Source organism: Tympanuchus pallidicinctus, unplaced genomic scaffold (genome assembly GCF_026119805.1).
Source record: "Tympanuchus pallidicinctus isolate F22 unplaced genomic scaffold, pur_lepc_1.0 scaffold16, whole genome shotgun sequence".
NCBI lineage: Eukaryota > Metazoa > Chordata > Aves > Galliformes > Phasianidae > Tympanuchus > Tympanuchus pallidicinctus.
The window spans coordinates 20,020,537-20,035,749 of record NW_026294679.1 but is presented as its reverse complement, the minus strand read 5'-3'; the positions used below and the strand labels follow the sequence as shown (position 1 = coordinate 20,035,749).

At 40.5% G+C, this 15,213-nt stretch overlaps 1 protein-coding gene across 5 annotated transcripts in view; it reads right to left on the bottom strand.

Moving 5' to 3' along the window:
- Positions 1–1,574: 1,574 nt before the first annotated feature.
- Positions 1,575–15,213, bottom strand: part of VCL (vinculin) — a 58,893-nt gene continuing 45,254 nt past the window's right edge. For 2 of the 5 annotated variants that reach the window (XM_052678220.1, XM_052678221.1), the window contains exons 13-22: positions 15,050–15,178; positions 13,956–14,105; positions 13,242–13,350; positions 11,939–12,241; positions 11,236–11,360; positions 10,719–10,904; positions 7,853–8,059; positions 5,475–5,678; positions 4,746–4,850; positions 1,575–4,087 (exon numbers count right to left, since the gene is read on the bottom strand). In XM_052678220.1, coding sequence (XP_052534180.1) covers positions 3,941–4,087; positions 4,746–4,850; positions 5,475–5,678; positions 7,853–8,059; positions 10,719–10,904; positions 11,236–11,360; positions 11,939–12,241; positions 13,242–13,350; positions 13,956–14,105; positions 15,050–15,178 — 1,665 coding nt within the window. In that variant the 3' untranslated portion in view covers positions 1,575–3,940. The other 3 variants (XM_052678222.1, XM_052678223.1, XM_052678224.1) reach the window with 2 other exon arrangements.

The following is a 15,213-nucleotide window of genomic DNA, read 5'->3' as shown; positions in this document are numbered from 1 at the left end:
TTGTTTGGCTTACAGATTGATACGTATGTGCTACTTTTGTTTCAGAATAATAGGAGCTATGGAAATGAATTCAGTGGATCAATTTCACATTTTTTTCCCCTTCAATAATTTATGTCTCAAAAAAAGTGTGAAACCCATCTGGAGCATAGACAGTAAGCCAGTAACAAAAGCATCTTCTCTACTAGAAGCTTTGGCAATAACACTAGGAGATCACAAATGTATTTTGCACTTCTGAAAGTACGGTAGATTACTACAGATACACAGGGCTCAAACTACTAGGTCTGTAGAAAAGGGAGGAAGCCTTGTATTTGTATCGGCCTGGCACTTGGCCTTCTAACTTCGCCTTTTGAACTGGTGGAACATCTGCCAGTTGGTTGGTTGGCCTACAGTTCTGCTCCATGTTACACTAACCAGTATCCTTAAATTAATGTTACTGAAAAGTCTTGTCTTCAGATCTGGTATGTCCCAGGGCCCAGTACTACAGCTGCTCTCTGCATTACCAGTGCAACAGTAGCAAGATCTTGGAAGGGACGCTGTTACTGACAGAGATACCAACACAACACAAATCAAAACCAGCTCCCTCCGTCCCCACCGCTTACCTTCCGCACTCCTGTCTCTGAAAGCCCTTTCATCCACGCTTCACAGCGCAGCACCAGAAGTCTCTGTCAACAGCAGCGCTGACAGGGGAGGAGAAGGCCCTGAGCCCAAGGTGGTGTTCCTCAGGAAAACGTTTTTTGTCGTGCTGACTCCACCCATTTCTCCAAACACAGGATTTTAAGTAGCAGGGACCGTGCTCTCCCTTCTAAAGTCATCTGCACCAGCACCTGTGGGACAGTGCAGCTTAAGAAACAGAAGGATGTCACCGAGGAGCACGTAGCGCCAGCTCTCGCGCTGCGCTTCTGCAGCTGTCCAGCTCTGGGAGTGCTGCCAAAGGTGAGCATCTCACAGGTTCTCATTCTTTCTCAACCATGGAGAGAGCTCCGTTAACAGTTCTTTAATCTATGGTCACTAAGTCGTAGCTGCCTTCTGGCACTGCTGGGCTCCGCTCAGTCTCTCACTGCCAAGAAATTTTGGTTCTGGAAAGTCATTATCTCTGTATTCTGGGAGAAGTTTTGACACAGAAGCACAGAAGGTGGTAAGAAGATTTGTGCCAGAAACAGGACTATAATTCCATGCAATTGCCTTTGCACTCAAGTAATTTTTTGCCAAGGAGAAATCAGATTGGATGAAGTGCTGGCCAGAGCCACAGCTCTTCCTGTATTGACAGCATCAGGCAAATGCCATTTCCAATGCTGGGAGCCTCGGGGACGGCACTACTGGGAGTGGTGGCCTCTGATCAGGCTCCTGGAACAACCCCCACTTTCTCCCACTGGGCCACAGCACCTGCCAAGTGCTTTCAGCTGCAGTTTCACTGGCAATCAGGACCAAAACCAACTGGTTTTAATCAGAAACTGCACCTTTCTGCTCAGAAAAGCATTATTTTGCTATACTGTTTCTGCCGTTGTACCTGTTTGCTCCTTTTGTTGCTGCAGTATCAGCATTGTTCCATTGCCATTAATACCCACAGGCTGATGTTTGTACAAATGCATTTTTATTGTTTTAACAGAACCAAAGAATAAGGTTGAAAACATTAGACTATACATAAATGCATTTTGGCTTATAAACAACATTTTATAGTGGTAAAACATTTCTAAGTGACATTCATGGTCTTTCTCCAATTTTTGCTGCATTTCAGGTCTGAAGACCAATAGTGTTCAAAAAAACCAACCCAGTAATTGCATAAGGTGAATGAGGATCTCAACTTCTACAAAACAATTTGAGAACCTACAGCAAACATTCTGGAAGAACGCCAAAGGCAACCATGATTTGTAACTCTCCCACAAACGTTACTCAATAAACAGAAAGTGATCTTTGGCATAAACAATTATGTATTAAAGGCATTAGTAATATTGCATTAATATCAGTCAAGCAACTAAACACTGATGCTAAAAAAAGTCTGAGAGAAGCTTGAATGGGAGGAGAGGGGTGGGAGCGTGAGGAAACGCAGGAAGACTATTTAGAAAATCCCTTTAAAATTACCCTTAACTATTCAGTGTTATTTACTATTAAATAGAAATTACTACATTACAATTACATAAAAGATCTGGTATAAACCGACCAAATGCAAGACATTCAGGTTAAGGCTCTGGCACCTCTTCCTTCCTCTTCCTGTTCCAGGTAATCACCAGAAGAGAATACCAAGGAAAGACCCCAAGTACCACGTGTTTCATAATACCCAGACACCAGGAGCAAACTGAAGACCAACACATGTTTTCTCTTGCTAAGGTCAGGCTTGAGGCAGATGCATTAGAATCAGTTTAACTTCCCTTTTTAGATAACAGTGCAGTGGAGGGGTGGGAGAAGCAAGTCCAAATGTGGAGTGTTACAGACCAGTAAAGAGCAGCTGACTATTTTCTCTCTCTTTAGGCTGTGAAACATCTGCTCAGTCTGACAAGGCCACTTCAATAATGGTTGTGCAACAATTACCAGCAAATAAAAATGAACAGTGTCTCAGGAGGTCTGTGCTGATTTGGGCAGAAGTTTGCAAGTGCTCATTGCAGAAGTACAGCAACCCATGATAAAACAGCAATTCCAAATGGCAAAAGAGACTAGGGAGCAATAGACAAAAACTACATATAGGAAGGCATGTTAGATTATGTTAGAATAAAAGCATTTGAAGCCTATTTTATCCAGAGCGCGTTTTGTCTACAGAAGACTAAATAGCACATGGTTCAATTTACTAAGACTCAAAGAAGTTTTCAAACTGCCTAACTCCAACTATGATAAAACCAGTACAAATACCTGGGGACACTGAGCATTAGGAACTGCTGCTCGCTGGCAGCCATGGGGCCACCTGGCGAACTTCCCACCTCTGTAGTACGTGGGCTTCAGAAAGCTTAAGCAATGCTATTGCACTGTTGGAAGCAAGAGTAGTGAGTCAAAACATCTTCTGAGGGTACTATTCTTGATCTTAATTGCCATCTCGTGTGGCTAGAACAATGAGATGCAAAGAAGAGAAAACAATGACGACACATGCTTGTGCTCACTTTGCTTTCCAAAAGGAAGGAGCGTTTCTGTGACGTTTTCTGGTTCTAGACACAGCTAGATTCAAAGAACCAGGATTTTTCAGTTCAGTATGTCACTGAATTGAGCAAGAAGGAGAGCTGCACAATTTAAGGCCTCCAGCTGACAACAGCGTGCCACTGACATTCACCAGAAGCATCTCGGTACAGCACAGCAGTTCTGAAATGCTACCTATAGGGTGCCAGGAGGGTGACAGACAGCTCCAGTTTTTATTCAAGTACTTTTTCGCCAAGCAAAAGTCAACAAGAAAATTAAAAAATACATATCATTTCAGCAATGGGATTTTAATCTTCATTTTACAACTGCTTGCCCCCTCCCATCCCTTTTTTTCCTTTTTAAAAATCCAAACCACTTCTGAACCATTTGAAGAGCCAATTAAAAGCCTGCTGAAAAGTTGAGTGTTCATACATCAAAGATTTCCCTAAATCATTGCCAACTTACACTGTTAGTGTCCCAGCCTCTCAACACAAGCTTTAAGTGAGGTCTATGTATTGTAACATCATATGGAAACTACTGGAATATGCAGTGCATAAATGAAATGTGCTTCTGGGATTACAGACTTCAATATAATCTTCAAGAGATTAAAAAAAAAAAAAGAATAAGAACCGTATTATTGGAAAGAATTTTGAGGTGTTTGATATCAAACGAGCTCCAAAGATATTTTAAATGCATTCTCTTATAATTCATACCCTTAGAATGGGGCATTAGCATAAGCTAATTTTAAGCTTATGTATACAGCACCTTCTGCTGTTGATAAATCTCTTCCATTTCCAAAAAGAGGCATTTTATGTTACAGAAGACAATGCTTAGTTGGTGTTTACTGATACCATGGGGTCTTTCTGACCCAGCGCAGAGTGAATCCAGCGTCTGTTCTTATCTTAATGGATGCTGCTTCAGCTTCTCTCACAGTTTCCTTTACAGACTGCATGAGGTTCTGGGCATTATGAACCAACATCTCAGTTGCCTGGAAAACAAAACAAACATTATTAGGAAATAGCATGTTCATAACAGTGGGATGGAAACCCAATGTGCACAGTAATTCCCCCAGTACAGCATTTTTAAGGCAGTCTACTGCTGAAAAGTAAATTATACTGCTGCTCGAGTGATAGTTGACTCCCAACAGTACTTTCCTGCTTGTCATTAGGCAATGAAAGTCTGAATAAAAGCACAATTTTTCAAAGCCGAATAATCTCTCAAGCCAGAAACTGCAGGACTCCAACTGAAAAATGTGCAATTGAAAGCCAACAGAACTGTGAAATAAATACTCGATGTCCGAAGCATTTTCACTACGAGCCGCTAGGGGGCGCTACCACCCCACCTGCGTTAACCATGCTGTCGCTTCAGCTGAAAGTTCTTTTGCCAGCTCACTTCTGGGAGGAAAGGTGATTAACACACCGTTTGTACACAAATTTGAACCAGAGCAATTGTTGTGCTCGGAGAGGACTGATGTTCCTTTATTCAAATGTAGCTTTTGAAACAGCAAGCAATGCATTAAGTTTTCCTTACTAAGCCCCTGAGGGAAACTTCTTGAGTTCTCAGCACACATCTGCTTTAGTGTTCTTTCTTTTTCCCCATAACACTGCTCAGCAGTTCCACCTCCCATCAATTTTTACACCTCCTACCTGTTCTGATTCTTCATCGCTGATGTTAGTCCTGCCCAGCATGGTAGCTTTAACTGTGGAAAGAATTTTGAGTTGTGTGCTGATGGTTGGGATTCGCTCACAGACCTAAAGAATAGGGATAAAAAAACATTTCACATTGTAAATTCAACTGATAACACTTTCTCTTCCCTTTAGATTAATTCTCTGGTTTTCCTTTACTATCCCACAAGGAATAAGCATAGGGGTCCCCATAACTTTCAAGACTTTCAGACAAATACAGGTAAGATAACTGAACATTTTAATTGCTCTGCAAATTTTTCTGGAGAAAAACATTCTCTTTTCCTCTAGGTATTTCTTAGGTGTTCTACCCAGAGCTGGGAACAGAAGGACATTTATCTGTGTCTGAGAGTGAAAAAAAAAACAAAACTATGCAGTGTTACATTTCTGCTGCTATTCTTTGACACAATAGGAAAGAGTAGATGAAATACAAAGCAATGCAGAAATGGGAGAGCAGTGCTCCTCGCACAGTACTTTTCAGAAGCTCTCAGACATTACCATCTCTCACTCAGCTGTAAACTGACCTGACTTTACAAAATAAGCACCACTACGGCATGTAAAAACACACATGGCTTGTAACATTCTGTCAAGCTGCAAGTGAAGACACTTGCATTTTACTGCAGCACCTCCTCTGCTCACAGATGGTAAGAGAAGAACCAAGTATTTCGAGGTGCTGACAAGTTAACTCATTACCTGTAAGAGGTTTGTTCTAATGCGTTTATCAGTGCACTGCTTGGCCACCTCTTTGGCCAACCGAGTGACTTCATCCGATGCCTTAGCGATGTCTTTTGCACACTGAATGAGGGCACGCTTGTTCCCGCTGCCTCCTCGCACCAGGCGCGACATCTCCGCCATGAGCAGCGCCATTCGTTTAGCAGCAGCAATGATGTCGTTACCCTGAAGAGAACAGCAGGGGTCAGTGTTTGTGTCGGAAAGGCAGCTTCCAGAAGTCACAACTGAGCAGCCTACGTTCTGGTAGCAACCCTTTCAGGAAGTCAAGGACGGAAAAACCATTGTGAACACAGAAGAGGTTTCTTCAAGGAACAGGGAAGATCTGCCCTGGTTATCTGCCTATGGCATACTTCTCTTCCTAAGACTCAGGGAAAAAAGTTTGCTTCAAAACTGGAAAAAATCGCAGTGATAAAGCGTTAGTTTGTCCACGAATAGGAGTTTCTGCTCTGCTGGTTATGTTTTAAGATAAAGCGTGCTATGAGCGTTTGAAATTCCAGATCTCTCAATAGGGGAGTAAGGTAGTTGTTTCCTAAGTGTGCTGAGCACCTCATTAAACCAAATAGCACTGATTTGGTTACACAGTTGAGCATCATGTTTTCACTGGCATCTAAAACTGCAGTTGTTCAAGTATATCTGTGCTGCTACCTTGCTATGTAAGTGGAACAAGGAAGAGGAAGACAATCTGTAACAAAGGTTTGCCACAGGTAGCGTGGAAACGAGAAGCAATGTTATTGCTCGGTTTTTCCAAGTTATTTCTTGAAAACAGTTATTGCTTTTTTATTAATTCTCTCCCTTCAAAATACAGCTTCTAGGAGAGAATAACTTGTAGTTTAAAAAATGATCTGGTATTACTACAAATCAGATTTCTTGTGTTAATTATATCAAGATAAGTCACAAAAATACTTTTAATATTTGCAATGTGGGAATTAAATACCAAGAAGAAAAAAAAACAAAGCAAAAATGTTTCTTATACTCTGTTCCAGAGAGAAACCTATGCAAGAAAAAAAACAGTCCAGAGTTATGGGTTGTTAATAGTCTGTTAGTACATTTAGATTCACCTTCCTGAGAAGCTGTTAGACAAACGTGAAACAGAGTGCCACGATGCATTCCTACTGTGTGGATGAAACATCAGCAGAGTGATTTTAAGTATTAGCACACACATTCTTCAGTGCAGTTACACAATGAATGACCAATAAAGACCACAGCAAGAAGTACACAGTGAGAACCCAACTGTTTTCTCTGTCCTTTGCACACACTTCCATGACTCACTACTCGTCAACTGAAGAAGATACTGAAACACGTCATTAAATGTGGCACAGATATGGGTGACACAAAAAGCTGAACTATTTGTTACCGTGACCTAATATCTAATCTGTTTGCTAGTATAACCAGTTAGGATGCAAGTGACACAACACAAAGCTTTTCCATGTTTTCACGCAGGAGGATCAAGAAATTAGGACCAATGTCATTTACGAAGCTCTCTAACAAGTTATCCAAGCATCAGAATCTGAAAAGGACAAGAACATTTTAAAGCCCTTTTTATTAAAAATAGATTTGTATATCTATACATACATACACACACACACCCCTAACCTTTGTTATGGAACACCAACCTTTCTTTTCGTGGCATGCTATTAAAAGTGACAAGTCTTGCAACCATTTGTGCTCAGACAGAAGAAACAGGCTACTTGTGAATGTCTGAACCCCGTGTTAGACGTCCATTGGTTTCATACAAACAATCTCAATTCAGCAGATAACAGCATTCAGTGCAGCTCCTTCATAAAAGAATTCTCTCAAAAGCAGCATTTGCAATACAGCCAAGTGCAAGCCAGCAGACAGTCAGTCCTCTTCAGTAACCACTGCCATACAAAGCCATTCCTTGTTCGAAGGTATTTTAATTGAAGGCACCAATGGAGGCCAAGCACAGACACGTGAAATGACTTCTTGAACGCTGTGTGCACTGCTGCATCCGGAAGTCATTAAGAAACCACGAGCGATGGCTTCCTAGGTAGCCCAAATTAATGTAGAAAGAAAAGGAGGGAGGAAAGATAAGAACTGCTTACAATTTGAGAACTGTTGTAACAAAGAAGGACAGGCAGATGCAAAGAGAGAAGAAGCCTTGTAATATTAATAAGTGACCCAAATCAAGCTTCAGTCTGGCACTGACAGACAGATCTAGCAAACTTGTGAAGCCACTCTCAGTCCTCAAGATGAAGTGCAGGCAAATGTTTTCATTCAGAATGACGGGACCCAGCAGGGATCAAGAGTGATGCAAATGTGTCAGCGTTCCAAATGGCTGGATGCACACAGATCAGTCCCCGGGGGAGACTCAGGAGTACCTTACTAGACCACTTGGTTGCTTCCCGATGCAGAGACTGAGCAGCAGCCAGAATGGGCTGGTTAACAGGCTGATTGGTTGGCATTAACAGCAGCTCAGGCTCGTAATCATCTTCAATGTCAGAGGGGAGACTGAATTCAACATCTGCATCATCCTCCTCATCTATATCTACACCAGCCTCAGCCGCTTCATTAACCACAGTCACAGGCTTTGCAGGTGGCAGCAAGGGTGGAGAAACAGGGGACAGTTAGTACGAGAAGCAGAATTTGGTAGAAGAGCATGAACTGAGCTGTTTTAGTGACCAAACATCCTCTTGGTCTCTCCGTATCTGATAGGACAGCTCTAGGATCAGGTCAGAGGGAGGAGGGGAAGGAATACAAGATTAGCAGAAGGAAACAAACATTTCACCTGTGTATCAAAGTTACCAAAAAAAATTAACAATTCAAAGATGCAGCAACATTTTTCAACTCAGCATACAGCTTCTACACACACAGGCTGATTTTCAAAACAACATTTTTCTGGCAAGACAATGGTGAAATGAAGGGATTTTCTGTTTTAATGGAAGCCATTTCACTGGCTAGAAGCAGGCACAGCAGCTGATGACTGTGGCGTTTGTGCAGACAGAAAGCATGTATGAAAGCTCTTTCACACAGATGTAAGTAAGAGGAAGCAGCAGCAGGACCACAGAAAAACCACTGATACTGTGTGGCTGTCAAGGAAGAAAAGGTGGAGTATAGGAAAGAAAAGTGAAGTACTGCAGGTAATGTGAAAATGAACAAAATCGGGTTATGAAAAGAGATGATACTGAATGTTATGAATGACAGTAATATTACAGGTCTTAAAAAAGAGACTGAAACAGAATTAGTAAATTAAGAGGATTATGAAGCATATGATACTGTTTTGCCACAATATGTTGTACCCATTACCTTTTAAAATAAAGACAATCTAAGCAAATATATTCCATTAAATTCATTCACAAAGATGAGATAACAGGACTGTAACAGTACAGGCATTTATAATATAGCAGTATTTTTACAAAAAAGATATTCTAACACATTTACTAACTTCAATTTTTGACTGTATTATGCAAAACAACCCTTACCAAAGCCTATACATTTGCAACTGAGTTTTGCTTGAGGTCTAATTTCCTATCCAAAGACACCTACACCAGCAGAAATATGCAGAAGCTTTGGAAGGAACAAGTTTTAATATCTGTATATTGCCAAATTAACTCAACTTTGAAGATTTAACTCTAAGTATCAAACCAGTGAAAAGCTTCCAAGTATCCCTCATTTTTAAGGTAGCTTTGACACAGGAGCCTAACTAAGCAAAACTTCATTCTCTCTTTTAATCACAAGAGGCAGAAAAGCAATGAAATCTAAAGCAATGGCTGGTTTTTAGTTTGTGCTCCATAAGAGGATGAGTACACAGAAGCCTGGAATCCCCTCCATGAAAAGGAGTTTTTGGAGAAGGAGAAGAAGAAATGAACAGCACATCCTACAGGAATGAAGAATGCTACCAGTTGCTTTTGAAGACTACCTACTTGCCTTCCCATAAGCCTGAAACATCAGTGAGCTACTGTAAAAGGACAACGAAGCAGAAGGCAGTTGACAGTCTTCTGCCATTCAGCATGAGGCAAGACACTGTGTTTCTGCCTTTCCAAGTCTAACCTGTATCCCTTAGCAGCAGCGTCCATCAATCCCTCTTCCATCCAATAATGAAGTGGCTTAAACTATAAACATGGTTTTGATCTTCTAACCTTCCGGCCCTATATAACTGCTTGTAAACGTATTTAAGAACTTGGACTGCATGTGCCAAGTTGTTACTAACAAATAGTGTCAAATAAGCGTGCCACCACCTCCTTCCCCAAAACCTACTGGCCAAGTAACTGTATCTTTATTGCTAAAATGGACGCTTACAGAGCACTAGAAGGACAAATGTTAGGTGACCACTAGCTATGTTACAGTCTAACTCCTCACTAATATAACATTGTATGTGGTATAGCCAGAAGTACTGGCAAAGTAAGAGCATTTCATTTTAAGGAAAAGGCTTAAACAATTTTGCAGGATTTTTTTTTTTTTATGTTATCTATACTTCCAAAGCATTACTTTCTTTATATATTCAGTTGAAGTTGATTCTGTAAAAAAAAAATCAAAGTTTATCTTCCCATTTACCACAGATGGCTGGAAGCAAAAATTGGAGGTCTTAAAAGCAAAATTTTGACCATAAAGTTATGCCTGCAGAAAGCTGCTACTCTCAAGTTCTCACTTTGCTACCAGAGGAAAAATATATATATACACAGTTTTTGTAAGTTCCATTTGCATTTATAGGAATGACAAAGACTTTAGACTGCTTTGTTGTGGCACTATAGAGCATTAAGGATTTTGGCCTTGACAGTGAATGTGACTTAAAAAAAACCAGGTTGCCTATCTAGAGCCCCTTTTTTGATCTAAAGTGCACCAGATTAACTGCAGCTCATAACATAAACCAACTCATGATTTCTGCAGCTGGTGGCTGCAGAATTCGTGCAGATTTCCTGCAAGCAGTTAAACAAAGCAATCAGCTTGTTAACCTAGAAAGGCACAAGCAGCAGTGACTGTCTAGCAATACTAGCACTAAGGATCACAAACAGCTGAACACGTTTGTGTTCACAGAGTTATGACAATAAGCTTTCTATCATCTACCATTCCATGATTCACAAGTATTAGGCCAGTTGTACCTAGTTCACTCTGAATCTGTAAGGATTTCCAATTCCTTCTCCAACAGCAATGTTTTACTATTTGGTCTAAGATTGACAATGGGCCAAACTAACACAGTGATGCAAAATAAATATTCTTGCACAGAATACACATGTAACAATTTCTTACCTTGCTAGACCATTTCCGAGCCTCATCATGCAACTGCCTAGCAGCCATCATCATAGGCTGATTAATAGCTTCTCCTGCTTTCTGCTCTGGGAACTCCTCATCCTTTTCTTCAGGGGGTGGTGGTCTGGGTGGGGGAACCTCACCTTCTGGCAGTGGTGGTTTCGGAGGAGCAAGCTCATCAGTCAGCTAAGGAGGGCAGAAATCTTGTTCAGTGCAACGAAGGAGTACAAAGATTAAGCACTGGGTGTCACAGAAAGAGAAGATGGCATAAGCTTATACTTTCTTTTGGTTTTTCAAGTGCTCCCCTGTTTAAGGAAACACCATGTTCTAATACCTTCTTTCAAATTTTGGACTACTTGGGTTTCTTTTGTTTTAAGACTTCTAGCCACATATTTATGTTGGCTGGCCGGTTGACGTGTTCTATTTCTGAGAAGTAATAAATTCATTCAAGAAATTGCATCATGCAGTCCACGCTTTGTCAGTGGCAATGGAGTATGACAGGTTTTGTGGCACTTACATGAAGATGCTCAAGGTCAGGAGGAGGAGGGGGGAAATCTGGTTCCTGAGGCTGGAAGGCTTCTCTAACTTTGGCCACAGCTCCCAGAATCCTGTACCCAGAATCCAAGAAACTCTTTTGCAAACCTGAATAAAAATCCCATTCTCAGATTAGCAGCACTCTATAATATTTAGAACTTCAACACTAGCCAAAAATATACTTCTATAAGGTAGTATGTAGAGTACACAGATATATCTAAGAAATGAACAAATTTTAAAAACTACCAAAGTGTTCATGCTCAATGTTCATGTTTGTAATATCAGTATCATATCTATAAAATACGTAAGATAAAGCTTAGGCTGATTAACAGTAACAATCAATAGCCAATCAGCTTTCAGAATACAAGACTGCAATATTTTTCTTATATATGCACTGATTCAGTACGTATATAGTGATAATCGTAAGGTCATGAAGTCACGTAATCAACTAAAATGCTTGTAGTTCAAGGGAATCCTTTTCCCTTGAACACAGCAGAGGTCTGTGATCGCACTCCAGAAGAGCAGGATGCAGCACTTATTGGTGTGACGCTGATCTCACCAGTCTGGAATTTAAGCATACAGAACTTCCATAATAGGAGATCCTTAGCCAAGGCAACACAAGCACTACTTCACATCATCTTCCACCAGTAAAAAATACATCTGAAATCAGCTGACAGAATCCTTACCAGGATCAGAGATATTTCCAGCTACAGCTTTGGCATCCATTACCATTGGTGATATAGTTTTGCTCAGCTCATCAGAAGCCGCTTTAACAGCCTCCCGGAATTTCGGGTCTTCTGAATTCTCAACCTCCCGTTTTGCCACCAGCAGGATGCGGTTTGCTCGCCTAGCGATGCTGGTGGCTCCAGCTACCAGCATCTGAGGCTGCATATTGGCCATTGCAACCTTACATTTATCGAGATCTTTCTTAATAGCCTCTTCTGATGCATCCAACAGAGACTTGGTATCGATGGCTTCGTCCACTAGCCCTAGAATAGAAGTTGAAAACGTTAATAATCCAATTTCAACTCTGGAAAGAGATATCTGGTATTCTGGTTTACAATCAGAGAAGGAACCACTTCCAAAATGAGGGATGGGGAAGAGCAGAAGGCAGCATGAAAAATCAGTCCAAACATTACACTGCTGTTGCACTTCTGATTATATATGGTACTTCCAGCACTGCCACTGCTGTCAGACCTGTGCCTCTAATGACACCCTGAGCTCTTGCTCATCCACCGTGGAACGTTGCCTTTATGACTTACACAGTATACACAATAGCATTACCTTCCTTCCAAATTTCTTTATAAAAATTCACCAGTTTTGTACTTTTCTTGTTCACGCAGAAGGAAAGATTCCTCTGGTTGTGCTTTAACTTAAGGGTGATACGTAGCGATAAGCAGTAAAAGTGTAAGTTTTCAGAAGTTAATTATGGAGATAGACAAAGGTGCAGCAAACAGTGAGGACTAACTACTTTGTTAGCAGCACAATGCAAGAATCTATGCTTCTGAGTCTTCTAAAGACTGAAGCCTTTAGGCATCTCAGACACAGTAGATTAGGAGCCTTCTTTTATTCTACTACTACTTTCATCACAATAAAACAACTTTGAACATGCTTTCTTCCCCTGTCCCTCAATTTCCTGTCCTCATTTAACATGCCAAGATCATGAAGTAAGAAAATCCTCAGTGTGCCACAGTGATATATCACTGCTAGAAGCACACAAGGTATCCTGTTTTTCCCAGGAAAGAACCAAAGCCCAACTTACTCCCCCTCACTTCTCAAAACAAGAAGCAAGCTATTTTCTTTATGCAGTTGCATGTTGCACACACACATTCCTGGGGTCAGACAGCACGTTTCCACTTCTCTCAATGCATTTATTTTTGTTCACTGGTTACTTCCATACATGCATTCTCAATCCAAACAAAAAAGGATAATAAACCATACCAGTTGGCAAGTAAAAGTATCATCTTCAACAAGAAAGCCTACTTTTACCTGTCATCTTTTCTACATTATCAATCCATTGGTTTTTCATTGTTTCAAAATGCTCATAAGCAGCTTGATTTCCAGGATTTCTCAGGAGAATTCGAGCTGCTGATACTACCTGCCAATAGAAAGTGTTTGTAATTATGAAAGTATCAGTATTTAGAAGACATCTAAACATTCCTGAAAATGCATGTTTTAGTACTGAATGTACAGCTCCCTTGTAATTCCAGCTCATCACCTACCTGCTTAAAAATTTACAATTCCTCTGAAATTTGTTTATGATAGAAATACTTCTCTAGAACTTCAATTACTTGCTTTTACACCATAAAGTGTCTTACCATTTACAACCAGTTCTTGACAGCACTGAAGTACAATACTTACAACAGACTCACTAATAAACAAATTCTAGATAGAAGCTTAACTCAGAAAGTAAAATGTTGTAATAAAATAAGCAGAGAAAGTGCTTTTTAAGTCTTAATGCAACTATTTCAAGTTAAGCTACTAACACTTCTGCCCAAAAGTTGAAGACTAAGACACAGCACCTGATCACCTCATCCTACCTGGCCTTGTACACACAAGTACTTGCCATTCCCCCTTTCAGAATGTCAGTACTATGCTCTCTGCTGCCATTTAGATCTTACTGTGATAGCAGAGGCATATGGAAAGTTCCACCCAAGTCCTTTCCAACCTTCATAACAGCATTTTGAATGTAAGCAAGCAAACCTGTGGGGTAAGCTCCCTTGCTGACTTCACTGTTGCCTGAATGCCTTCCACAGTCGTCTTATTAGCAGTTCCAACTGCAGCTGCTTTTTCTGCTGTTGCTCCCAGTCTAGCAGCATGGTTTTCAAAATTGGCTGCTCTTTCTTCAAACACCTGGTTGTCCGAAAAGAAAAATGCATTAAAGAAGCCTTTCTTCCTTAACAGAACAGAATATTTCTAAAGCATCAAACTACAAGACCTCCAAACTTGACACAACTCCAGACAGCACGCAACAGGACAATACAAAAGCTTTGAAACTCTCTCTCATCCCTACATTAGTGGACTTCTTTCTCTATGAATTCACCTGGTTCCCCCAAAGGCTACTATCACGTTTTATGGCTTTGAAATACAAGCTACACTAACTCCTGATTTTCATTTCAGCAACTACTGAGTTGAGGCCAGTTTAGCTTACAGAGACTGATCTTTGCACCCAGAATCAAGAAAAAACTGCATTTGGAAAAAATATGGGTCTTGCTCTAAAAATCGAGGCTTCACAATGGAAAAAACATTCCTCTTCCTGCAGTTTTTATTGATTCAAGGACACAAACTCTACAGTTGTAAAGTTCAATTCCTCAAGGAATTGGGAATCACTTTCATCACATTCAAACAAACCAGGCAAACAGAGCTGGCAAGCATAGAGTTCTAGACACTTCACAGGCCATCAGAACTCAAACTACACTACGCAGTGAGACAACTGTTTAAGTACATTGATCAATATTGTTATGAATCAGCTTATCTAATATTGAGACATACAATTCAGGAACTGCTGTCAGTGATTCTGGTAAATGAATATTTAGCATGCTCAAAATAACATGGCACAAATATAAGAGGGAGTAGTTTTCAGCATTTACTGAAGTCAGTCTCCAAGACATCAGAAACATTTGCATGGCAATCATCCCAGTCAGAATTATTAAGCATGAATTACACATTTGTGAAAATACTGACTTACTTTTCAAAACACAGATTCAAAACACCAGTTTGTTTTCCAAAACAGTGATGCTCAGAAAACAAGTTAGTAACTCAAGTTCCACATGGGAAAAACACTATCAAATACTTGCCTCTTCTCTATTGGGAGTATCAGAAGGAGCAGTAGCTGCTACTGCTAACAACTTAATAGGAGTTGTAGTGTCACTAAAAATATCAGACACCTCCTGGGTCATTGCTTCTTGCATCCGTGCTTTGAGATCCTTAAAAAAAGAAAAAAAAAAAAGGCAAATTTTTT